Here is a 27,887-nt window from a genome sequence, read left to right as displayed (position 1 = left end):
AAAACAGCTTTCAAAATTCACTTTTGCAAGATTTTGAGTTCAAAAATTTTTTTCTTCTTCCTTTCCTTCCATCCCCCTTCCCCAAGATAGCAAGCAATCTGATACAGGTTTTACATGTACAATAATTTTAAATGTATTTCCTTGTTAGTCATGTAAAAGAAAAGAGAAAAATCATGAGAAAGAAAAGACAACTAAAACAGTGAAAATACAAAAAACTGAGCTGTGTTTAGTCTCTATAGTTCTTTCTTTGGATTGGGATGACATTTCCATTCCAAGTCTTGGATCAAAGCTGATGGTCACACAATCTTATTGTTACCATGTACAATGTTCTCCCATTTCTGCTCACTTCACTCAGCATTAGTTCATGTAAGTCTTTCCAGGCTTTTCTGAAGTCATCCTGCTTATCATTTCTTACAGAACAATAACATTCCATGACATTCATATACCATAATTTATTCGGCTATCCTCCAACTGATAGGCATCCACTCGGTTTCCAGTTCCTTGCCATGACAAAAAGGGCTGGTATATTTTTGCACACATGGGTTCTTTTTCCTCCTTTGTGATCTCTTTGGAATAGAGACCCAGTAGGGATGCTACTGGATCAAAAGGTATATAAAGTTTGACGGCCCTTTAGGCATCAGTCCAAAGTGCTAAGAACAGCATTTTCAAATGCTCATCAAGGCAAAGGAGGGCAGAATTGAAAGGGACTTAGGTGTCATTCAATCTAATACTCTCATTTTACAGAGGATGAAATTGAAATCCATGGAGGGCAAGGAGATGGGCTCAAGATGCAGATCCTAACTCAAATCCCAGTCTTCTGACTTTGGATTGCCTGTTCTTCTTCCCATAGCATGCCTTCTATTCACTGGCAGGCTCTAAGTAAATCAGACCTTTGCTGGCTTCCCACACCAAGTCACTGATGGTGGCATCTTAGCAGCTGTACCTTTTGCCTAGTGGCTAGATCCCCAGATGTGGAGATCTGGGTTAGGCAGGCAGATTTTGGACCTGACCCCAAGCACACTATAAGACATCACGATTTCTTTGGCACCATTTACTTATTTTTCTGCCTGCTCCTATCCCCTTTCTGTGTCCAAGGCCTTCATTAATTAAATAACCCAAATTTTCTAAACACCTCAGAGCTGTGGGGGCAAGAGAAGAGAAGAGAATAAAACAAAGTCTCCATACTTAGAGGGTTCACAATCTAAGAGGGTGAAGGGAAATGCAGACAGCTAAAAAAATTAAGTCAGTCTAGGATAAACATCCTTGGCTTGAAAATGAAATCACTGAGAACCTTTAAGTTACATTTTAATTGTTTTCCCTAGGAAAATGATCAGCAATTATGGCTTATATTTTATGACCTAAAACACCAATGAGTTACAATTTCATAACTCATATATAATAAATATAAAAAATGCTTAATTCACATGTAACCAATTAGAGTTATACCTGGCAAAGAAATCTTGTTACTATGCCTACAAAGAGAAGCTCCCTTTGCTCTATTCATCTTGGTACTTATTAAAACTCTTTTTCTTTCTCTTTAAAAAAACAAAACTCCTAGAGCTGATTTACAGAACAAATCTGAGTCCCAGTGAACTCACAGATCAAGTATATTATTCTTGGAAGATCCTAACAACATGGGTCCTTTAAACTAATTCTCCCTGGAAACTGAAAAGTGTAGGGTAAATGCTTCCTGCTTTCCCTAACACTTAACTATATGGGGCCAGAAGCTGAGGAAAGGAGGAAAGGAGGAAAGCAGCACTGTCTTAGACTTACATGGCTTGAGGACAGACAACATGACAACCTGAGGCAGAGCCAACTAGCCTGGCCATCAGGTCATCTGCCTTCTGGTGCTGGAATGCAAGCAGTACCCCTGGTTTTACCTTTTGTGTCATCAGCTAGGGAACCAGCTAGGGTACCATCAACTAGGGAAGAAGCAAGAGAGACTCCATTAAGAGCCTCAAGTCCATTATTTCTCTTTAAAGGGAAGAAAGAAGTCATAGGTTCAAAAAATCTCAGCTGGAAGAGATATCTAGAGCTACTGAATTCTGATAAATACCTTAACAGGAATCCCCTCTATAAATTAATTTAATTCACTTTTAATAAAAACACTTGCTATGTGTTAAGTGGTAGGACTAAAAAGAGAAAATATAAATCCATGTCTGTCCTCCAGAAGCTTCCATTTGCCAACATCCCTCAATGGCCACCGTGTCTCTGCTATCTCCTGAGGAGGCCCATGCCCTTTCAGACAGCTCTATTTAGAGCAATTTTTCTTTGCTTCCAATCTAAAGCTGCTTCTCTGAGACTTCCATTCATTTACTGCTCCTTGTTCTCTGGGACTCATCTTTCTTCCACGTGACAGCCTTTAGATATATGAAGCTGGTTATGAATTGTTTCACCTAAGCCTTTTCCAAGCTAAATACTTGCTGATTCCTTCATCCTGACCTTCATCTGCTGAGGGATGGCAGGGGCAGAATCCACTTCCCAAAATGCACTGCTATAATTCCCATAGATATCTCTCTCTCCAGAAATGAAATTTTGGAAAACAATTGCTATTAACATTAACAGAAACGTTATTAGAAAGTATTAGCTCAGTCATACTAAATTACCTTCTCAAAGTTATGTACATTTCCTTGGAATATCTTCACACACCTCTCTTTGGGAGCAAAAGGTCGGACATCCCAGATCCGGACTGCAAAGAAACAAGCATGGCAATCAAAAACCAATGTGGACAGAGCAGAGCCAACTTTCCTGCCTTCTCTGAGTGACAGATGAGCGGGGCAGTAGAAAGGTCTCCTAGCACCTTCTTAGGTTCTTCTGACACTGAAAGGGAAGTGGATGTGTTTGGCTCTCATTAAATGGACTAAGGAGCCACAAACAATTCAGGGTCAAACAAACTGCTCTGAAACTAAAAGTGACTGATGCTTTTCCCCCATGAGACCAAATGAAGAACAGACACTAAACCAACCCTTCTCAATTCACTAGTCACTGGCATTTAGAATAGGTAGAGCACACCTGAGTATTTCAGGATCTGCAGCAGTCACCTGATATATATTCCTTAAGAATATATCTAACTATTTAACCCAGCTTATTCACCTCTTCTCTCTGAAATAATTTAATATAACCTAGGGGTACTAGGCTGAATAAACCCAAAAAGATCATTCCACATTGACCACAAATGTGCCCTCTAAAGAGATCCTATTCCACAGTAGTTGGGGTACTCCTGTTACCTAACCTCCACCCTTCCTATCTAGATATCCCCACCCTAACTTTAAAGAAAAAAATACTACAATATACATAATGTGTGTATGGATACCTATGATATGTGTGTATGTATGTATGTATCTAGAATTAAAAGAGACAATAATACTCATTAAGTCCCACCTTTTTTATTTTGCAGATGAGGCTCAGAAAAAATGCCCTGCCTAAGATGAGAGACTGAGTTAGTGGCCAAGCCCAGCCCAGAGCCCCCCACCAGCCCGGGTTGGGAGGGTTGACCCCACCCTCTCTCTTCCTGGCTGTCTCCCATTCTGACACTACCTTCCTCTGGAGTGTCTGTGCATCCAGGCCTCGCTCCCACAAGCAGACCCACACGGATCTGCTTATCCTTCTAATAACTCCAGCTCCCTTTGTGACTCCTGAATTGCACTTCAAACAAGGATGATTAGAGCTCATCAGTTCAGTCTAAATTAGATGCAATTTCCAAATCATTCCCATTCTGCGCTCCTCCCAAGTTTCTCACTTCTTTTTTTTCTGTTCTGAGACTAATTAACTTTTTTTTAGTCCATATGTGTGCCTTAGTTTCTGTGGCTTCTGCTATTGATTTCCAATAACACCACTGGTCTGTTCTTCATACAAACTGGTGGCAAACACTCAAGATAAAAGACATGACCCAAACATTCACATTTACTGAACTGCATAAAAGCTATGAGTATGGCTCCTGTGCCCCCACTCTTTAGAAAAAAACCCTTGGGAAAGCCCATGTACAGATCTGCACAGCAGGGATGGTAAGGATGAGAGGTCAAAGGACTTAAAGGCTCAAAAGTGAAGGAGGCAATTTTAGTCTATTTCCCTGCAGAATCCATGAATTCCAAGGCAATTTGAAAATTGGTTTTAGCCATCTGATCCAGAAACTCCCAAAAGATATAAAATAGTCAATGTCCTGAGGAGAGCCAGTAGGCTCTGGTCCTTGTGCTGACAATGTCAGAGATGAGCTGTGAAATCTTGAATATAGGTTAATTTCTCTTTAACTCAGTTTCCATATTTGTACAATAGGAAAAACAATACTTAGCCTAGGCTTTCCCTGCAAAGGCATACAATTCAACATTTATTAACTGCATATCATATCCTGAGACTACAAAGTTGAAAAAATAGCATAATCTCTGCCCTTGATGGATTTACAGGCTGATAGGGAGAAGGAAATGACAGGAATTGGTGAGGATCAAATTAGATAACATTTGTGAAAGTGTTCTGAAAACTTACAAACAAAAAAGGAAGGAATATTTTTGTTATAGAATGGTCTCACAAATGACTATATCATCTCAGACTCTTAAAAGTTCTAAACCAACTAGCCTCAAATCTAAGGAGATCTTAGCTTATTCTAGGGGGAAAAAACTCATCAGCATAAAATAAAATGATTAAGAATCAAAGCTGATCAGGAATATTGGACATTTAAGATGACAATGTTTGATGTCAATTTACTAAAGTTCAGAACATCCTTTAGTCTGGAACATCCAAGCACAAACTGCACAAAGTAAGGAGAAACCTGTCTCTTTCCTGTCCCTGGCTCCTACCTCTACATCATATAGACTCCTACTTCCCTCCTCTAACATGGTAACCACATTTCTACCCTTCCAATGAAAGGCTGGCTAAGGGGAACAAGAATTTATCAATCTAATTTTCTCAATGGATTAAAGGGACACTTCACATACAAGTTGAAAAATCTGGTCCACTTCTCATCAGTTGAAAATGACTCTCCAAAGGAGGTTTCAGAAGTCTGTCTCTGATCCTACCTAGGGGAGGAAAAAGTGGAGGGAGGGTGTCTTTCTGACCATGTTTCTGTGACCTAATTGCCATTAAATAGCTCCTTAATGGTACTTCTAGGATGGTAAAATTGGCAATGTGCCTTCCTCCCCAGGGGTACCTGTGTTGTCCATTGCATTGGAGAGCAGATAAGACCCTTCAGAACTTAGACTTAAGCCTGTTACAGAGTCAGCATGTCCCCTCATGGTATATGTTAGCTTGTTCTGGCGCAAATCCCAAACCTGAGTGGAGACAAAAGTATTAGCAAAATGTATTTACAGCGGCTTTGTAACATGAGAAATAAGCCTGTAGGGCCAGCAGTTAAGAAAATGGCCTAAAATTCTGTAGTATACTGATTGAATAGAGTGATATCATGCCCCCAAATTACAAAAAAAAAAAAAAAAAAAAGAAAAGAAAAGAAAAGAAAAGAATGTGAAAATTTTAATTATATACTTTTTAGTATATAGACAAATTTTCAAATATTTATATGAAATGTCACAGAAAAAATAGAATTAGAACATACACACTGATCAGGACTATCTAAAAAAGGCAGCACAATTTTACTATCAAATAGATAAAAGAGTTCATAAATAGGTTGTCATTATTTCCAAAGGGCAATGGAAAAGGGACATGGTAAGGATAAACGGAATTTCATTAAATACATGTGTGTGTATGAGTATACACACATATACATAGAGTTCATAAATAGGTTGTCATTATTTCCAAAGGGCAATGGAAAAGGGACATGGTAAGGATAAACGGAATTTCATTAAATACATGTGTGTGTATGAGTATACACACATATACATAAAACGCACACATACATAAAATATGAGATTGCCTCTCCACTTCAATGTTAGTCTGTAGTAGCAAGATATTAATCAAAAGTCCTACTATATTGGGTGAACTTTCTGTAGAGGAAAAGAGGTCACAGACCACGGCAGCAGAGGATGTGGAGTTGAAGTACTAGAAGGAGTAGTACATCAAATAGATCCCAGAGACAAAGTACTGAATGGCTGTTATCACTAGTTTTTACTTTTTCCTTTACTCAAAAGTAAATAGTTTTGTTTTTATTTGGAATGTTAGCCCAATTTCATTTTACGTATTCATTTTTATATAGAGAGATTATTACTAATAATATTAAATTACTTCTAAAAATGTTTCTAGAATTCAAGTTGAAAGATAGAAATGCAAGAATAAATACATACTCTCCTAGGGAAATCAGTTTCTTTGGAAATGCTCTCTAGCTGCCTTTTAAATCTGGATTTAGGGCTAACATTTATCTTAAATACAAGATTGAAACATTGCACATCTGCCTGAGTAGGGAAAAGCAGACCAGCAGTTTTACTGGCCTGGGGACTAAGTCAGGTGCCAGCAATCAAGCCCATCCAGAAGGCAAACAATTCCCCTTTCCCCATCACCAGCATCTTCCATTACAGAGCCCAACAGACTTTATTAAGAATTTATTTGCCGGGCTGTTTGCTGCCTCAGGACTCAAGAGTGCTGAGAATGGTGAACAATTTGTTGGAACTGTCATTGCTGCTCTTCGCTATCGGCATCACTGAAATCTGCTCAGCAGCAACATGGTAAGAATTAAATTTGCCAAAACCAAACTATAGATGCTGCTCCATTTCCAAATTTTCCCTCCTTAAGAACGAAGTGATTGTCTAACAAAAGTCTAGAGCCAAAATACTTCTGGGATCTCACCGAAAAATAAGAGCCAGGCACTTATTTCTGCCAAATTCCTGCAAAAAAAAATTCCATTCAGTTGTTTCTCACCCCAAATCAATTTTCTATCGGGACTTCAGAAAAGGTAGAGCCCCACTTGGCCAGCCACCCAGCAAGCCAAATTTCCTTCTTTTCTCGGCTTTCCCTATCCTTAGTCTCTTTCTTCATGTTGCCTGGCAAAACAGACTCCCAATGGGCTTCAGAGAGAACTGGTTTGCCCTTAATCCTTAGCTTTTGGAACAAAGAAACTATAACAAATCAGCAGGATTGTATTTTATCTAAGTATTGTATAGAGCATTTGTAGGCTGGTGAAAGAATTTTCTAACCACGGTTCTTGCTTTGGTAATAGCTGATATTTATATAGCATTTTATGGTTTAAAAGGTGATGTCAGAGACATAATCTCATTTTAGCCTCAAAATATCCTGAGACAGGTTCTTTAGGTATTTTATTCTCATATTGGAGCTAAGGAAACTGAGGCTTAGAGAAGTTACACAGCATATAAGTTTCAGAGGCAAGAGCCTAATCTAAGGTTTCCCAACTCCAGTCCCATTTTTCTACCTAACCCACCATGGTTCCTGGAATACCCAAATGCCCACCGCTACCTACAGAAGACTGAGATTCCACTCAACTCAGGAAGCACTGACAGAGCACCTAGTGGATGCCAGGTATGGCAGTTATATATAATATGATGATGAAAATAAGAGTCCCTGCCTGCAAGGCAGACTCAAATACCTTGCAGAAGAGCAAAGAAAAATAATGCTGGCTCAATTTTATTGTTCTCTGAGGAGACGTAACTCACAGAGCGGCGGGCCTTCCCAGCAGCCCCTGCTGATCGTGTCTATTTCCTCAGTACTGGAGGATTCTGGAAAGATGGTGGAACAGTGGACCAGAAAATTCCAAGTTTTCCAGATTTCCTCCATAAACAAGATAAAACAGTTCCTCAGGGCAAACACAAAGTAGTAAAAACGAACCAGAGCAGGAGCAGAATAGTGGTCCTGCTGAGACCACCTGAGAAGCTCTGAGGTTGGAGGTGTGGCCTGTAGAAGTGTAAACAACCAAGCTAGCTCCCCGAAACAGCCCGGTGAGAGCCCTGGGGCTAGCCTCGGAGAAGGGAGCCTCAGTCCCACTCCTGGATGCTGTGGGGAACCTCTATTGGTAATGGATGCCAGGCCCACGCGGTGGAGATGAGCTCCTGAGCAATAAGGAACCAGCACACACATCCCATGCGTGCAGAAGCAGGGTCAGGGATGTTGCTGGCTGCAGGAACATACAGCAGAGCAGAAGGCCAGGCCAGAAGGAAGAACTGGAGGAGTACCTGAGACCAGAGATCCCATGGCTGCATCCCAGGATTAGAAGGGACTACGATAATAAGCTACTACAAATTTAAAAAAATAAATAAATAAAGGAGCAGGCAAAGGAGAATCCGACCCTAGAAAGCTTCTATGGAATAGAGGAACACTGGGAGTCATCTTCAGAGGATACTGAAGCAAAAAAAGCCTCTCCTCCTCAAAGAGTAATATTAAATGGTTGCCTGCTAAAAAGGAATTCATAGAAGAATAAAAAAAAAAAAAAAAACCTTTAAAAATCAAATGAAAGAAATGAGGAATAATTAAAAAATAATAATCCAAGAAAAACAAGATCATGAAAAGAAAGTCAATCAACTGGAAAAGGAGATCCAGAATCTTGAAGAAAATGACCCCTTGAAAATTACAACTGGACAAGGGGAAGCTAGCAAAGTTATAAAAGACCAAGAAATAAAAAAACAAAATATAAAGAATGAAAAAATGAAAGAGAATGTGAAACATCTCATAAGAAAAATATCATATGTGGAGAAAAGATCAAGAGAAAACATAAGAATACGTGGACTACTTGAAAGCTATATCAAAAAAAAAAAAAAAAAAAAAAGAATTTTTATACAGTTAAACAAGTGATAATTAAAGAAGATTGTGCCGAAGTGTTAGAAATTCTAAGGGGGGAAAGTACAAACAGAAAAGATCCACTGATCACCACCTGAAAGAGATCCTGTGAGAAAAACTGATGGGACTATCATGGTCATGTTTCAAAAACTACAGATCAAGGAAAAAATATTGTGAGCAACAAGATAAAAAACAATTCAAATATGGTGGAGCCACAGTTAGAATTATACAAGACTTAACAATGACTACATTAAATGACTTAGAAAACTATATTTGAAGAACAAAAACTAAAGTTACAACCCAAAATAACATACCCAATAAAGTTAAGCATAACCCTGAATGAAAAACAAAAAAACAACATTGGACATTCAATGAAAATCTGAAAATCCTGAAGGATTTTATTTCAAAAAGACTTTTAACACAATAAAAAATTTGGCATAAAGATCCAAGAGAAATATAAATATTAAAAAATAATTACAAGGGATTCAATAAGAACAAACTGTTTACTTTTCAGATGTGGAAATATAAACCATATGCCTAAGATTGTCACTAGTAATTGGATAGTTTGAAAGAAAATCTGAGGTAGAGCTGAGTATGATGTGATTTAAAAAGTAAAGCTTTGCAGGGAAAGTAAAAAAAAAAAAAAAAAAAAAGCAAAAAAAAAAAGTCTTATACAGAGAACTGACACAAAAGAATTAGATGTGGAGAGAAGGGTTGGTAGTTTTAGAATCCTACTTGCATTGGGAATGAGTTAAAAAGGGAACAATGCATATATATCTAGAAGGACATAAAAGTCTTCTAAATTCACAGTGAATAGAAATATCTTAATAGAATAGGAAGGGGGAAGAGTTATTGATAAGGAAGGAAGTTTCAGAGAGAACCCTATTCACATTAAATCTGGGTTAATTCTGAAGGAAATAAAAGATTTCTAAATTTATAAAGAAATAAGAGGGTGAGAGAATAGGATAAGGGGAGGTATGTAGATTAACAGGAATGGGATAAAGACCAAATAACACATATATGTATATATATTTGGAAAGCCATAAAAGTCTTCTAAATTCAAAAAGAAACAAGAGGTCAAGGGGAAAGAATGGGGGAAAGAGTATGAGGAGGAGTGGCTTAACTAACAGATGGACAGTTCTGAACACAAAGTATAGTATTTATTATATAGACTTTCTTGAAATGGAAATTTATTGCTTTATATTTTGAATTCTCTTATTTTCTCCTGTGCACATGGAAATATTTTTTCTTTTCCTATTTTGTATTTAAGTTTAAAACAAATAAATAAAAGGAATGAAAACAAAAATACTTGGTGACTCCTTAAGGGTAGTGTGGTAGAGCAGAAGGAGCACTATACTAAATGTTACAAAGACATGGTTTTCAGCTCTGACTCTCTTACTATATATATATGATTTAGGAAGATTCTCTAGTCTCAGTTTTTCAGGGGAGAAGTTTTTTATTTTCATTAGCTCTGCTTGAAATCTAGCATTTCTTCCAATTATGAAATTAAAAAAAAAAAAAAAAAAGGACTACGTCTTTGTCCATGAAAAAGGACAATAATTTCCAAGTTAAATGATCTTTACGGTTACTTTTCTATGATCCTCCAATGAACGGGATTTAATTTCTTCCTTTGGTGGTGGGCTTTTAAAGAAGAGCTCAACGGTGTCATGAAGAGATCATTAAAAATGGAGGCCAGCTTCTCCTTTGATCAATTGCCGTTATTCTCCTCTAAGCGTGTTTAAAGCAGGAGAGAAAGCAGAGATTATAATGAGGTCCTAAAAGAGGGAAATGAAACAAGATAAGAGTGTCCAAAGCTGGAATAGAAGATAGCTACAAAAATGGAAACTTCTGTTCTTGGAACATTATATATATATATAGTTCTAGTTCCTACCTCTCATGAAAGGGACAATATTAGTATAAAAAAAGGTTCAGAGAAGAGGAATAGAAAATGATCATGGAGAGCTAGAGCTAGAAGAAAAAATTAAGTCTCTTCAGTCAAAAAAAAAAAATACTTAAGAATACATAATCAAAATGTAGGCATTTTTTTTGGCGATAGGTAGTATAAATATATTAAAACCATCTTACAAATGAGAAAAGCTAGTCTCAGAGATATTAAATAACTTGCCTTTAAATGACAAAATCAGAACTCAAAGCCATATCTTCCAGCCTGTTTCAGAAGTCAGAGAAACTGGGTTCAAATATGACAAAAATTTGTGACATCACAGGATGAACAAAGATGTGTTAATGGAACAGTACATAGGCTAGATAGGAAGACTGTTCAAATTTAAAAATGACTTGAGGAGATGACTGCAAATGTCTACTATGAAAGGCAGCTTATCAGCACTAGAAGAGGCATTGCAGGGGGTATATAAAAGTATTGCTACAAAAAACAATAGACATTCTAGGCTAAAATATATAACAATGAAAATAAGGGTATAGATTAATTTCCTTCTTATAAGTATTGCCTGGTACCACTGTCAGTACTGGCAGGAAGCAGATGGAGCACTAGCAGGGCCTGGGTTGGAGTTGGCTCATTCTACTCACTCTTCTCAAACCCAAGGGTGCTAAGGAAATTCTCAGCTCCTGGAGCTGAGGCAAGCAGAGACCAGAGGGTCACCAAGGATCTTGATGCCTATCTTCTGGAAGGCAATATAGATCAATGCCTCCTTGTGCAGCCAGCCCATAGGCACTCACTGCAGCTGGGGAGGTGAGGAGAGAAGAATCATGGAAGGAAACAGACATAGGAAAGAGTGCTGAAGCAGCAAGTCCTCTCTCCTCTTGACCTCACAAGCCTGCCTCTTCCTAGTCCACCACCCTCAAAACTCCCTTACCCAGAATAAAAGTAGCCTAGAGAGTTTGTGTGATAATAGCAGCATGGAAGGGATAGTGAAAGACCATCCCACACAATCATCTTATGGCACACAAAAGAAAAGTATGGAGGCCAACAAAGAAAAAAGGACTAGAGAAGCCAGTTCTGGTCAATTCAAGAACACAAAAGATATCTCTTTCCCTCTCTAATCCCTCCCTCCCAAAGGGGAAAATGTGCCTTTTCTGACATCCATATAAAGAGGAAAGGAGCCAAAAAAATTCTAGGCTGCTCACTTAGATGCTGCTCCTGGCTGGAGCTCCTGGACCAGCCTGTTCACTCACCTCTGCTGTTTAAACTGGGTCATCCTCTCCTGGCTCCCCCTCCCCACCCCCTACCTCCTGTCACCAAATGGGTTAACAGTCCAGGTCCTGAACAAGCACCTGAAGGCTAATTTCCCAGCTCCACTGCAAGCCTGCTCCCTAGAAAGACTGCAATTCAATTTTTTACCCAGAACAACTTTTTGAAGTCCACCCCTACTGCCAATGTCCTCCATGAAGAAAGAAAAAATGAAAGACAAATTCTATCACAATGTAGAAATTCTATGATGTGATAAAAACAAGATGATAAAACTTCTTTAGAATTAAAATGCATTAATAAATACATTAAAAGAAGACTCCAATTGAGGAAAGGAAGTGCACAAAGAAACAAAGGTACAATTAATAAAACTGCAAAGTAACACTGAAAAAATGGCAGCAGCAAGTAGTAGAATAAAGTCAAATGAAGGACAATTAGTAGAGAAAATAAAATTCAATTATCAAGACCATGAAAGAACAAGAAAATTCAAATGACAACCAATAGATGTATAGAAGAAAGTAAGAGGAGATAGAAGTCGAATTGGGAACTTTAGAGTAGAATTCTTGAAGATATTAAAAAAAAAAAAAAAAAAAAAAAGGAAAGAAAATCATTAGACCATGACTGAGAACAAAAACTCTACAAAATAGACAAGAAAAGGTGACATCCTGCAAGTAGAGTGAAGATACCAGAATTCAGTGTGAAAAAATTCTAATTACAAATCTCCAAAGCATGTAATTGTTAAGTTTTGGAACTACAAAGACCTCTAAATGTCAAGAAAAATATACTTTTCAAAAATAAGGGACAATTAACAAATCTGGACAAGTCTACATGAAAGCTTTAAAAACATGGAATCAGATGTTAAAAGTATAGAATATAGATGTTAGAATTATGAATAATAAGCAAATGAAAGTAAAATATCCACCAGTATTACAAAAATTTCAAACTGAATTAACAGGAACAATAATATACTTTAAATATGTTGTTATATGTAGTTATTTGTTTCAAAAAGTTTTTACAACCATGAGAAATGTTTAAGTTGCAGTTTGAATGAACAAATATATATATTAAGACAAGCACAGAAAGGAAGAAGACTAAAGATATATCCATAGTGAGAAATCACAAAAAAAGAAGAGAAAGGTGAACTGGCACTCCTAAAAGCTATCTATCTAAAAGAGGCCAAACCTCAGGGAATAAGAATTCGTTTCCGTAATTTCAATTAGAGAATTTAATTTGGTTTGCTAATTGGTTTTTAACAGTAGAAATAGTTATAGAAAATTAAAATAGACTTTATTCCCTTTAGACACATCAAGAACAATAAGAAGATGGGAGAGGAGAGTTGGAAATGTGAGAAGACAGATCAAATTTAACATTTGTAACAATAAATGCCAATCTCTTTTAATAAAGATTAAAACCCAAGAATGAACCAAGAGACAAAATCTGTAAATGTTTTGTTTACAGGTAACATGTGACATAAAAAGACATAAATGGATCAAAATTAAGAAGATGGTCTAAGTGGCAATAATTCAGAGAAAGTTGAATGCAAACCAAAAAACCATGGGAATTATGACAACAGGAATAATGAATAAAATACTTAATTTTATATTTAAATAAACTACTGTCATTGTGAATTAAAAGAAAAAGTAATATATAGTAAGGAACTTCAACATTTCAATAGCAGATTATTTAAGAGAAGATAAAAGAAATCACAAACTTGTTATTGAATAAGCTGAAAATAAGAGGCAAATAAAGAAAATTATGAAGCAAAGAATTCTTGGATGTTCCATTCAAGTACATATAAAACTCTCAGAAAAATTGATTCCTAGCTTGCTTTTTAAAAGATGTTTGGTAAATCCAAAAAATCAGAACTCATGTGTGTTGTATTTTCAAGATGAAATACAACAAAATTAAATAACAGCATGAACAAAAGCTATAAATGAACATGAAAATTAATCTACAAAAATCACAATAATGATAAAAGAATGTTTATAAAACAATGAACACTAATACTAAATCTATAATAAATATCTATAGTGTACAAGCAAAAAAGTTCTTAGAAGCAAATTTATGGTGCTGAATACCAACATTAATAAGAAAGAAAGCGAAAAAAATAAAAACCTACACTAAAGACACTAGAAAAGGAACAAATAGTCCACAGAGATAAGGAAAAGAGCAGAAATAAATAGAACATGAGAGAACAATTTAATTAATAAACAACACTAAGCTGTTTTTTTGAAAAGACTAATAAAAATGGATGTCATTAGCAAACAAAAAAAAGGAGAGTGAGAAACACAAATCAACAAAATTGCAAAGCAAAAAGAAAATACTATAACAAGCACACAAGAAATTAAGAATATCATTAGGGAATACTGTACAAAAATATTCTAACAAATTAGAGAATCCAAGCAAAATGGTTGATTACATACTAAAATATAAATTATCCAAATTGACAAAATGGGAAATTAATAACTTGAATCAATCTCCCTGGAAGATATAAAAATAATCAAAGAAAATACTCTGTGTTATACTGGAAACACCTCTCAGCTTGGACTCAGGGCAGAATTGGAGATCCTTATACTTCTCTAAACCTCTGTTCTTTCATCTGTAAATGATAAGTGCAGGGGGCAATGAAGTAGTACAGTGGATAGAGCACTGGCCCTGGAATCAGGAGGACTTGAGTTCAAATTCTGACTCAGCCACTTGACCCTTTGCAGCTGTGTGATCCTGGGCAAGTCACTTAACTCTAATTGTCTCAGGAAAGAAAATAAGAAGTGCCTAGGAGTGTCTACAAATGATTGTTGCATCAAATCAACTTTGTAAAAACTGAACACACCACATGCATATCAATCTTGGCGATCATCATTACAATGATGCACAGATAACTAAGAGAAGAGGAACCCAAGAAATCACTTTGGAAAATGTTTCACTTCCAAGTCATAAAAGGCTTCACTGGTATTATGTGAATATTATTATATTATTATTATGTATTATATCATAAATTTCTATATTTAAAAAGATCAACTTCTTGTTGTGAAAAGGAGGCAGGAAAATGGGGATGATTCCAAAGGAGACACACCTTGATATCATTGTCGATGCCACCAGAGATAATCTGATCACTGGTGTCATTGAAGGTCACAGTCAATACTTGGTAGGTATTCTGAAACGTCTGGACAGCTGCTTTCTTCCGGATATCCCAAAGCTGAAATGACAGAATCCATATGTTCAATTAACAACATAACTTACTCCCACTACAAAATCCTTTCAGTTTAAGGTCTCAGGGGTAATTAAAGCACAATGTAATTAAAACACAGACCCTAAACTCTCTAGGGCTCCTGAGGATTCATGTCAAATGCAACAAGCAATGATTAAGCACTTACAGTATACCAGAGACCCGCACAGGTACTGAGCAGATGAAGACAAAAATGAAACACCACCAGCCCTCAAGAAGCTTACCCTCTAGTGAGGGAGAGACAACTCCTTCACACCCCCACCCTCACATTACAAGATAGCAAAGAGAATTGTACAATATTTCAGAGTCTGATTCTTTTTCTACAGCAAAATAACGTTTTGGTCAGGTATACTTATTGTGTATCTAATTTATATTTTAATATATTTAACATCTACTGGTCATCCTGCCATCTAGGGGAGGGGGTGGGGGTGGGGTAAGAGGTGAAAAATTGGAACAAGAGGTTTGGCAATTGTTAATGCTGTAAAGTTACCCATGTACATATCCTGTAAATAAAAGGCTATTAAATAAAACAAAACAAAACAAAACAAAAAAAACAAGATAGCAAAGAGGCACCAAGTGGCACAAAGCACTGGGAACTGGCCTTGAAGTCAGGAAGGCTGAGGTGCTCAACCTGCCTTCCCAAGTGTCCAGGCTGAGAGATCCTGGGCACATCCCTTCATCTGTCACTACTCTAGGCAGCTCTCTAAGACTTGAAGCTGCAGAGAAAATGCCAACCTGAACTGCTGGAAGTAGTCCCTGTCCACTCCACTCCCCCCAAGATTCTTACATTAAGGAAAACACAGCTCTATTTCAGATGCACAAGATATGTGGGAAGGAAGTTGGGAAAGAAGCCAGGCAGGTAGCATGAAGGGGAGGGGAAAGAGAAGAGGTATTTCTGAGAGGGGAGAAAGCTACAACTCTATTGACCTGGTGGGTCATACATACCTGGCCTCAAACATGTATCCCTTTGACATAGATCCTATTCACAAAACAGACTCTCAGAAAGTAAACTACCCCAGGTCTGCCTTCTGAGTCTAATGTTCCTTCTATAATTCCATGTTGCCCCTGTTACTTAAGTCTGTCTAGCACCTCTGCTGCTTTTTGCTGTGGTCAGTCATTTCAATCAAGTCCAATGTGGAAAGACCACAGGAATTGTAGATCCTGTAGGATAGCCTGGATTCAAATCCCAACCTTGGGATTTACTAGTTCTGCCCTTCTATTATTTAGGCCCCAGTTTTTACAAATGTAAAATGAGGTGGTTGGAATAAATGCCAAGGTCCCTTTCAGCTAGAAATCATGTGATTCCATGAACTCTTAGGCCCTATTAGCTCATATTAATTTTCCTAAAACATCATTTTGCACATAGTATCTCCTACTCTGCTCAAACAGCTTCAATGGATCACTAATGCTCGTATGATAAAGTCTAAATTCTCTTGGAGAACATTTGCGGCCCTCCATTACTGACTTCAAGATTCTTTTCTGGTATAATTTCCCAGTGACCCACCAAATGAAGCAGCTGGCTCATCTTACTCAAACCGGACTTTTTCATTCAGTGCAGATTTGATCATGTGACTTATTTGATCAACTCCAATGGCTTCCAACTGCCTCTAGGATAAATATAAACTCTTCCATTTAGCAATTAAAGCTCAGAACAATAGCCCAACCTATCTTTACAACCTTAAAGGACATTACTTCCCCCTTTGCATTCCATGATTCAGTCAAACTGGCTTGTTCTCACATGTCACTCCTTTGCACTGGCTGTCCCATAGCCCTAAAATAGAGTCCCTCAATTCTTCTTCTTCTTCTTTTTTAAACCGAATCTCTGTCTTGATTTAAAATGCAATGCAAATCAAAGTAATTTCACTCAATAGCTCAGTATATGAAAAACTTGAAAACATAAATTACTTTGGAAATAATTCCCTATTTAACAAGAACTGCTGGGAAAACTGTAAAGCAGTCTGGCAGCAATTAGACTTAGCGCAACACCCAACACCATAATTCACAAAAAATTTGAGCTAGGTAAGTGATTTGAATATTAAAGATCATGTCATTAAAAACTCAGAATAGGAGATTATTTGTATTTCTTGGCTAAGGGTAAGGGGATGAATCCTTACCAAATAAAAGATAAAACAATTTCCATTATATAAAACTTATTTTATTTATATGAAAGTTTTTGTACCCCAAATTTAACCTATTTAGGAATTAAAAAAAACTAATGTTCTCATAGGAAAAATATCTTTGCATCAAAAAGCTCTGATAAAGATTCAGTAGTCAAAATATGTAGGCAATTAAATATGTAAGACCAAGAGTGAGGTTTAGAGTTAGGCACTGTAATGTCCATGCCTCACATGACAAAGAAACCATGCTGAGGAGAGAGAAAATGTAAAAGTCATAGCCACAACCAGCAGATGAATATGGGTGATGCTAGTGAACAAGAATTTGCAAGGCTTTGACTGAAGGCTATTCTGAAGGCTAGTCTTGAACAGGATGCAGGTTTCCTAATGATTTTTAAATCACACACCCAAAAATTCTATATAGCAAACACAAAAAGAGAATTATAAATGAGTCCATGAATCTATTTTATACTACCTAGTTTTTTAAAGCAAACTGCAAATTTCACACACTTTCAAAATTGTGTGTTTTGAATATTAAAAGAATGTTTCAATGGAATTAATTTGGGTATCACTGCTGCTAACTTCCCACCTCCACTTTAGCCCCACATTACTTCAAACAAACATTTTAACAAATTAACATAATCAAACAACAATTCACATGATAGCAACATCCAGAAATGTAAGTCTACGTCCTTCTATTAGGAAGTGATAACATGTTTTATCATAACTTTTGGACACATGGGGAAATAATTGCTTTATTCAGAGTTCTTAAATTTTTCAAATCTGTTTTTCTCTACAATGTTTTTGTACGTTTATAAATTGTTCTCCAAGTTTTGTTCATTGTTCTCTTTGTTCATTGTTCATTGTCTCATTGTTCATTAACTCTTACTGCTTGGGATTTTATTAAAGTATATGTTTTGTCACTTCTCTCAGACTATTAATATCCTATTATGTTCATAATTTGTTCATATTTTGGATTACTTGCCATCTAGGGGAGAGGGTGAAGAGAAGGAGGGGAAAATTTGGAACATAAAGTTTTGTAAGGGTCAATGTTGAAAAATTATCCATGCAAGTTTTGAAGATAAAAAGCTTTAATAAAAAAACCGAACAAACAAAATACCAATATATTCAGCCATTTCTCCAGTTCTCTAAAACAAAGAGACAGCATCTCCTTATTGGATTCTAGTCATGTACTCCTTGGCCCCCTCCCACTAGTTCTTTATAATTACCCTTTCAAGAGCCTCCCCTTTTGATTTCAAAGTATTTCTACACCAAATTCTGTATGTGCGCACGCATATGTGTGTGTGTGTGTGTGTGTGTGTGTGTGTGTGTGTCCAACACTCCTTTGTTTGTTTTTTTGAGTTTACCTGATGTCTATTCTTCCCATCCAATTTTTTATGTTTATATGGTCTTCTTTTCATGTGCTCCAATGATGAGAAATTGAAAAACATCAATTGAAAAATATGGCTTTTCCTTCTTCTACCTTCCAAGCTATTTCCCTTCTTCAAATTAATGCACCCCTAACTCTTTTTTTCCTCAACACTCTTTAAAGATATTAAAGTTCTAAAAGGACAATTTTTCCCCTTTAATATTAACACAATATCCTACTGTCCCTTCTGATTGTTTTAAATAGACTTTTCTAGGTTTCTCTTTATTCTTAGGTTAGCATTTCAAAATTCCTGGTGTTTTCATCAGAAATACTTTGAAATACTTGCTATTCCTTTTAAGCTCTATTTTCCTCTCTACAGGATTATATTTAACTTTACAGAATAGGTTATTCTGGTTGTAAGACTTTATCTTTTGTCTTTTGGAAAGCTACTGCCCTAACCTTAACTTGTACAATTTGAAAACAAATGTTTTCTCCGAAATTCATTAATTCCTTAAATATGATTATGTACAATATACATATACCAGAAAGTTTGGGACTAAGTTACCTATGTAAGAGTATATTGATTAATAAAGTTTTGTCTTTTATAAGACTATAAGCTCCCTGGAATCAGATTTATTTCTGACTATTGTAGGCCCAGTCCTACAGCATAATGTCTTGAACACTTATTGGTTGAATTCAATTGCTGTTTAATTCAAAGCAAGAACTTAACATATACAGGTGCTACAAAATTCCAAGACAAATATGCTGATTTTGTCACTATGTGGACATATATGTTTACTATTTAGCTCACATTTATGTAGCAGTTTACAAAGCACTTTTCTCAAACAATCTTGTAAAGTAGGCAATGATAGCACTGCGATTCCTGCTTCCAAAATGAGGAAACCGAGGCTGCCTAATTTGGTCACTTTTGTTATCTTGTCACAATATCATTTTGTAGGCTGGTAGCACAATGGGGATGTGAACCAAGATCTTTAGATCCCAAGCAAATGTACAACATATGTTTAATAATGGGTTGAAAAGCATATGTTAACCCATTTCTCTCCTTTACCTTTTAATCTGCAAACAGCCACTGTTAACATGTAATAACTGTGGGGCAGAAGAAAAGGAAGACTTTATCAAAATAGAACATCACACAAGTTTTCACCTGATTAGGCAACGAATTAAGATTGTAAAACTCTAGCTGACCTGATAAAAATCATCTGTTTTATTCCACTCCTAATGCTACAAGAAGGTATAGATCACCTATTTGAGCTTTTTCTAGGTGGCAGATTTAGCTATAGGCTTTTTCTGGGCCTCCCCCATGGGTGCCAAGTTTCTAGAGAGCATTTGCTAGAAGCAGCCTAATGCACTGTGGAGTCTGCACACTTGCATTCAAAACTTGGCTCTGACTGAACACACATGTAACCCTGACCAAGTCACCTAATCTTTTATGGGCCCCAGTTTTCTCCTTTGTAAAATGAGGGGTTGAATTAAATGATCTGTATTTTTAAATCTATGATCTTCATTTGAATTCTTCATCAGTAAAATTCTTATATCCATATGTTTGAAAAGTCTGAATGTGAATGAAGGGAAAAAAATTCCAAATGGAAGCACTCTAATATTTTGAAATTCATTTGCTTCATGTAATCAATGATATAATTTAAATAACAGACAAACTGGGTAACTATTGTCAGATATTGTGTTGTCATTATGAATAGAAACAGAGATATATGTGACATAACATTTATCATGGGAGTATCAGGAGCTTCACAATACATTTGAGAAGAGATGTAAGATATTTAATTCATGCATATAGTATGGCCACCTGCATCTAGAATACAATTATGCTTTTAGGGAATGTCTTATTATTATTGGCAACCTACAAAATGAGACATCACCTTTCAATTTGAGATAAGCAGTTTTAATGTTAAAATCTGCTCTCTCCAAAGACTTATACAAATATCATGAAAATGTAAATTTGGGGCTGTGTGTCATATATATGGAAAGTCTACATCAAAAGTGAAAATAAATTATAGCTCATATGAGGTAAGAAAGGATGGAATTGGCTACTCAAAAAAATTCTATGTACAGATCTTGTAATCCATTTCTCAGAGATTCCAATAATATTGAGAAGGCTACACATGTGTATTTATCTTGTGTGATGATGGACAATAACAATGGCCTATTGGAGGACCAGCTGACTAAAGTTCAGAATCTCATCACCAGAAGGTTGGCCAACAAATGATGAAGACCTTGTTTAGGTAGAAGTGGGACTAAAGGGATTCTAAAGTTACATGTGCAGACCTGAAATTCCATATACATCCTATGAATGAGAAATGGAGGCTGGAAGCTTGAGAAGAAAGAAAATTAAGAACATGACACAAAGGCTGAGTGACATGAATTAAGGTAGAGCACCCTAGCTACACAGACTTCTTGGAACGCTTGAAAGGTGGCACCAGCTGGTACAGAAAGGGCTAGACTCATGTACAGGAGAGACCTGAGCTCCCAGGGTATCCCACTCAATCTCCCCAAACTGCAAACTTTAGTTTCCTCAGCTGTCAAAAGAGCCACCTCAGAGGCTTTCATGCGGTTCAAATAAGACAATGCATGTGAAACAGCATGGAAACCTTAACATGCCATGGGAATATCACAGCAATGATCCTCTCTGCTGCTACAACTTTATGCCATTACCCTATTCTGCTCTCAGTACGTGCAAATAATTTGGGATCTAGTATTTCTTCTGGAACTGTGTCCATCTCACCTCTCTGACTGGACCACCCAGCCACCTGAGGAGCACCCTGCTGAGGAGGAAACCTCTCTTGGAACAGGAGACAAGACAGCTCTCATTTAGAAAGATGTGGGCTCACCTGCCATCATTGACATGTATGGGTTATGTGACCCTGGGCAAGTCACTTACCCTCTCGAAGCCCCAGGCAACTCTCTAAGACTAGAAGTTGCAGAACAGGTGTCGATCTGCATTGGTGGAGGACGTTCCTCACCAGGAGTTCCCCTACACCAATAAAATCAGAGGTTGGAACCAAAAAAAAAAGTTCTCAGAATGAATTTACTAAGAGGACATATGCCCATATGTGTAAACAAAATTCAAGAGAGGGAAACAGAAATACAAAGAAATAATAATTCTATATTAGACTTTTTAGGAAGATAACATTCAGTAACAGAGAAAATCAGAGAAACAACTCACAGGCAGAGTCAGGATTTATTGATCTTGATTTCCCAAGGACAACAATGAACAGGATAAACTCAGAATAGGGGAGATCTGGACAAGGAACTTTGGGGCAGAGATCTTCTAGAACTCACCTCTGATGTCTATCCCTGAAACGGGAAGCACAACAACAACGTAGGGAAGGGGTCTAACTACATCTCAACCATGCCAACAGAAAAGAAAATCATCTGAGAGAAGATTAGCATACTGGGAACCAATGACACACCCAAGAACTGGCCTTCATTCTGCAGAGAATCACCGTCTAGCTCCCTAGAAACCACAACACGTTACCAGGGCTTTCAGAAGGCATGGTGGAGGTTCTATCCAGAAAGCCATGGACCTCCCCTTCCAGGCACCTGCTCGGAGACTTCATCAGCCCCATACAACACTTGGTCTCTACTTAGGAAACAGTTTGTTTTTAGGAACTGAATGAAGGAGGCAAGAACAGACCCATGTCCTCCTGCTTTATGGTTCAGAAATGGAAAGCAGAAACAACATGGGCAACTCCAGGAACCTATGGCAAGGTTGGCTGCTTGCAGCCTAGCTTTCTCTGGGAAGAACAAGGGAGCCAGGAATGGTGGTAGAGAGAAGACAGGAGAGGTAAACAAAGGTCAGCCAGGTACATGGTTCCATGAGCAAAGAAGCAAAGAAATTTCACAGGTGAGGATTAATTAATTGAGAATGTAAATACTCCTTTGAATTAGATGAAGCTAGCTGACTAATCAAACTCGTGGCATGAGTAAAAGTCTAAAATCAGATGAACAAAATGAACATCCAGCTAAACAATCTCATTTTATCCATAAAGAAAGTGGTTGAGTATTTTGCCTGCCCATAGGAGTACATGAATTATACACAAGGGCAATCTCATTCCATTCATGAGACACTCTATTTTCAATACTGCAAATGAACTTATCTTTTTACTTTTCTTTCTTGTTTCTCTCTTGTCCTTCAAAATGCTTCCTGATTAGAGGGAACCTTGACCGACAGTTCCAAAAGTAGGGATATAGGGAATCAGAGGAAGTAAGACAAAGATGGCCACCCTTCACTCCTTTCTCTGAGTTTCAAAAAGAAAACAAGTGGGCCAGACCAGAAGTTCACAGAGGACTCTTACAGGTCTAAAAGTACTGCTTTGTAATTTCCAAAGTGTACTTCTCATACCAAGTTCTAGGGCTCATTTCCAGCCACTTACAGGGCAGGTTTTACATACAAGCAGATCACTACGCAATGGCATCAGGCATGGGAAAAGGCCCCCTACTTAAAAACAAATTGTTTCTCAGGCACTGCTAGATTTGTAAATATTATTACTGTTGTTCCAAGCTTTCTTAGGAGGTGAAAAAGATATAAAATAAATAAAATAAAATAAGCCTCCCTACTCCCTGCTAATTTTCCTTAGGGGATTCTGAATTCTCCTCCAAACCTCTTATCTCCAGCTGGAAAAAAGTTGGATTAAAAAAATGAATAAAATAATGGAGACACGATGTTTGTGTACTGGTATTTGGCTTTTTCAAAAAGGTTTTCTACAAGCTCCAGAATAAGAAAATTTCTATGTCCATCTATTGAAAACAATGGACCTCTGGTATCATGAAGTCCTGTCAACGCTAGCATTTTTCTCCCTATTTTCTTACACCAACTTATGGCTTCCAAAGCATTTTCACTTACAAATGTTTTCTCATTTAATCATCATAAGAGCCTTGACAGTTGGAAGGTCAGGTAGCATTTTCTCCTTTTTTACAGATCAAAGTTTATTAAACTGTGGGTCACGACCCCATGTAGGGTCATGTAACTGAATATGGGGGTCATGGAAAAATTTAGCAAAATTAAAGGTATTAAATATTCCACTTAATTCTTTATGAAAAATAAGCAAGCACATCCATCTCCTTTGTATGCAAATTTGCTTTCATTTTTAATAAATGATAAAATCATAAAAACAAAGAATTATTTAAAAATAAATTTCTTCATGATTTATTAAATGTTGGATATGTATGCTTATTTTATATACCTACATATCCCAGGTCATATAAAAGTTTCTCAGGCAAAAAGGGGTCACATATAGAAAAAGTTAAAGAAGCCGTGCTATGAATGAGTTCAAAGACTATAGAGTATAGCAAAAAAATCTGGCTTAGATATTAGGGAAACCAAGATTCAAACCCTACCTCTTACTGACTGTGGAACCCTGGGCAAGACCCATGACCTCTTAAGAGGCTCAGAGGACTACTAAGCTGCACAGAAGGTGCTCACTGATTTTGGTAAAGTGAAGTGTTAGTAGGAGTCATTTCTCTATGGAGCTGGGGGCTATCTCAAAAAAGAGAGGAAAAAAACCCTAAACCATGAGTAGCCTGAGGCTCAAATGACTTCCTTAATTTACCCCATGACTCATCACTGACAAGGGTCAGAACTGGAAATGGAAGCCAGGCCTCTAGGTCCCAACCTGGAGCTCCTTGTATCCAGCCAGACCACCTCTTTTCTGAAGACCTGGAGTCTTAACACTTCAGTACATCTTCTGAGAAGGTCTCATGTCATGGCCTTTGCATCATTACATATCAATCCTATCATAAGTAAATCTAACTAACTGTATACACAAAAAAAGTACTTCATTTACAGAGGAGATGGTAGCTAAAGGGCCAGAAAAAACTGATTTAAGCTCTCGGAAGAGCAATAAATATTCTCCTGGAATACCATTATTGATAACTGAAAATGCATATCAGAAGGAATTCTTTAAATTACTAAGACAATCATACCATGTGCTCAAAAGACATTTGAGTAAATTACTTTTTAAAGCCAGAATTACTATGTATGTAAGAAGAATCATAGAGCACGACTTACAGATGGACAGACAAATATGCAGTGTCAACTGGAGAATGCCAAAACTCGGTTTGGGGGCTTTCCAGAAACAGAAATGGGAGAGGTCACAAGTGTGCAGGGGGATTTGGAGTGGGGGTGGGGGGCCCAGCAGGAGCCAAGTGTTATTAATGCTTGGGAGAGAGCAAACGGATTTGCCCTTGGTAGCTTAGACTCCCAGAGCCCTAAATGAGTCACAAAGTACTCTGTACATGTCCTTCTTTGCACTTGTCAACAATTCTTCCTTGAGGAAGGGAGGTAAAGTCCTACCATGCTCATTTTACAAATGAAGAAACAGAAGTGCAGTAAAACTAAATCTGCTGAAGGTCATACATCTAGTAAATGATATCAGTGGAATTTGAATTTGGTCTTTTTTTACTCCCTATCCCTGTGCTATATCGCCTGGGCTAGAACCAACCTGTAGGCCTCCACTCCACATGGGTTTGCGTTTGTTGACTGATTCTGTGCATTCTAAATCCAGATGCTTAGCAAGTATGTCACTGGTCAAAACAGAGTCAGACAAAAGGCTATCAGATTTAATTTTGGTGGAAAATAATTACCGATATTATAGGAAATACAATTAGATGCAAATATCCTATTCAGTAGTTGACATAATCTGTGTATGTGGGAGTCAGTGCATTCATTTAAAAGTTTAACCACCAAAGGAACTGTGCAGTTTCTAAGTGCAATCTGTCTTATAATTCCCTTTGGCTCAAAACTGACCCAGAGTTCAAAATTTGGTAACACACACACAAAAAACAAACAAACTATAGTGGTCTAAATTTCATTATTATGATAGCACAAACATAATCTCAGATAGTTATGATAACTCTATACTACATACAGAGTTAACTATATAACCTTGGCTATCTCTTAAATTATTTTTAAAGTCTCCAAATATTTAATATTTTATGCTTTATTTAATGTTTGCCTATGTATACATTTAACATTCTAAGATTCTAACACAGCATTGTACACCCATCACCTGTTATAACTTTTTGTTCTCAAAAACAGAAAACTTTCAGGGGGGAGAAATGGCATTATGGCCAAGTTTAGAAGCGAAGGACTATAGGAAGCATTCCTACTTAGAAAGAACCCATTAGGAGATGGTGAAGGCCAAGGAAAGATTCATATCTGAATGCTACTATGCCACTTCATAAGCTGGTAAGTCACACAAAATACCCACCTTAACAGTGCCATCATCACTGCCAGTGCAGACTAGCTGGGGGCCTCTCCTGGCAGGGTAACAGGAATTCACAAAAGAAGTGTGCCCCTTCAGCCTTTTAATTCTCTCTCCAGTCTCACTATCCCACACAGCAACAGTCTTATCTGTGGAAGCTGAGAAGAGCATGCTGAATAGTAAAGGATAAGAAAGAGAAAAAAAAAAAAAAAAAAAGAGAGAGGGAAAGTTTTAGGTTAAAAAAGACACTAAATTTTATTCTATCCATTTGCCATTACTGTAAAGCAAGTATAATAAATCATACAGGTGGTTAAAATATAATAAACTGCTAGGTAGCAACTAGTCTGAAAAAGACCAAGGGGAGGGTAAACAGAACCTAAGTGTAACAAGTCAACAATATGAGAAAGCAGCTTTGAAATCTAATGTCATTTTTGGCTACAGAAGAGATGCAGTGTGTAGCACTGAAAGGCAGTAATCCTTAGATAACAGGAGTAGATTCAGTTCTAGGTTCTATATTTGAGGAAAAATATTGATAATTTAGCAAGCATCCAGAGAATAACCAGATTGCTTTTTCTATTTTATCAGATCCATTTACCAATGGTTTTGGAGGAAGAGATCTTGGATTCAAAACCTACTGTTTAATGCTCTGTCATCTTGGGCTAGTCAACTAAACCTCTTTCACTGTCTCATTTGGATCAGATGGCCTTTGAGGATCCTTCTCATATTGTATTCCTAGTCCTATAATTCTTGAGATCATGATAGAAGGGCCAGGGATTATTTATATAGTATAAAACTTGAAAGAGATAGGATGGGACGACATGACAGCAAAGTTTCCAGAGCTGTCATGTAGAAAAGGGACTAGATAGCTCTTCAGGTTCAAGTTCAAGTTTTAATTCTATTTCTTACTACCTCTATGCCCTCAGTGGGATTTCAGTTTCCACATCTTAAAAATGCTGGACAAGTTCACCAAGATTTCTTTTAACTCTAAATTCTACGATTTTTTGGATTAATCCTACTATGAATTATATAAAATTATCCCATATAATTTTCCTACTATGGATTAAGTTTTGAAATGCTACAAAATTTGATACAATTAAAACAATGTCTACTTTGAATAGGATCATTTGAAGAACTTAAACATTAGGAAGGAAAACTTTTGGATTCTGAATAGAGTATTTTCCATTATCCTGGTAAATGCCTCAAATGAGCATTTATCCTGTTCAATCAATGTCAAAGTTTGGTAGATCATTAAACAAAATTATTTTCAAATCATCACATCTGTCATAGAATTATATGATGTTGAAGTGTGTGTGTGGGGAAGACTCCTTACAGAACCTTTAAGGTAGTCTTTTTTTTTTTTTTAAACTATGTTAAATACTTTAACAAAAAAGTCAACAAGTTCTGTGATGTTAACACCTCAGATTTTCATGAAGGGATTACAGTAACTGATATCTTTTCATTTGCTGTTTTAGGTGCAAGCACTATTTGTGATCTCTTCTATTTTTAAAAAACCTCCTTTGAAATAACCTGGAAAAACTCTTCCCTGAATGAAAGGCATTGCAGTGCATCCAGCTCAGGAGGCTGTGACTTTGGTCTGATTCAGGCACTCACTCTTTGACAGCATCTTCTTAAATGCCTTCATTACTTCTTCATACATCAAGCTAACTAGAGATATTGAATGAGATGCTATGAGTCTAAATGTGGTAACTCCACCATCGTGGCCCTTGAGAGAGAGAGACTGTTGTTTTAAAAAAAAAAAAAAAAAAAAAAAAAAAAAAAAGGCAAATAACTCCCAGTGCTTGTGGCTGGCCTCTTTTCTGAGTTTACCAAATGCTCTTGGGACCATCTGAAAGTCGGATTTCATACAAAGATCTCTATGGGGATGCTTTCTTTCTTCAATACTCTTCGATGTTTTGTGATATGACACAGTTCATAGTATTCTATGATTTTTCTTCATAATATTGTACAAAAAAAAGCTGTAGGTCTAAGTTGCCTTTGTTTGTCAAATTTATTGGCAGTCCAGGTAGTTTCTGAGCTCCTTTGCTCTTTTCCTTGAAACAAAACTATTATCCATTAAATGTCTTTTTCTAAAAAAGGCAAGAGGCAGAGA

The 27,887-nt window shown here is 36.9% G+C and overlaps 1 protein-coding gene across 1 annotated transcript in view; it reads right to left on the bottom strand.

The window, feature by feature from the left end:
• SNRNP40 (small nuclear ribonucleoprotein U5 subunit 40) overlaps positions 1–27,887 on the bottom strand; it is a 46,558-nt gene that overhangs the window by 6,381 nt on the left and 12,290 nt on the right. The window contains exons 4-7 of the mRNA XM_003765491.4: positions 25,784–25,949; positions 14,901–15,023; positions 5,141–5,261; positions 2,607–2,689 (exon numbers count right to left, since the gene is read on the bottom strand). Coding sequence (XP_003765539.1) covers positions 2,607–2,689; positions 5,141–5,261; positions 14,901–15,023; positions 25,784–25,949 — 493 coding nt within the window. The remainder of the gene's footprint in view (positions 1–2,606; positions 2,690–5,140; positions 5,262–14,900; positions 15,024–25,783; positions 25,950–27,887) is intronic.

Source organism: Sarcophilus harrisii, chromosome 3 (assembly GCF_902635505.1).
Source record: "Sarcophilus harrisii chromosome 3, mSarHar1.11, whole genome shotgun sequence".
In the NCBI taxonomy this organism is placed as follows: domain Eukaryota; kingdom Metazoa; phylum Chordata; class Mammalia; order Dasyuromorphia; family Dasyuridae; genus Sarcophilus; species Sarcophilus harrisii.
Note: the sequence above shows the minus strand (reverse complement) of the source record. Positions and strands in the feature narration are given on the sequence as shown.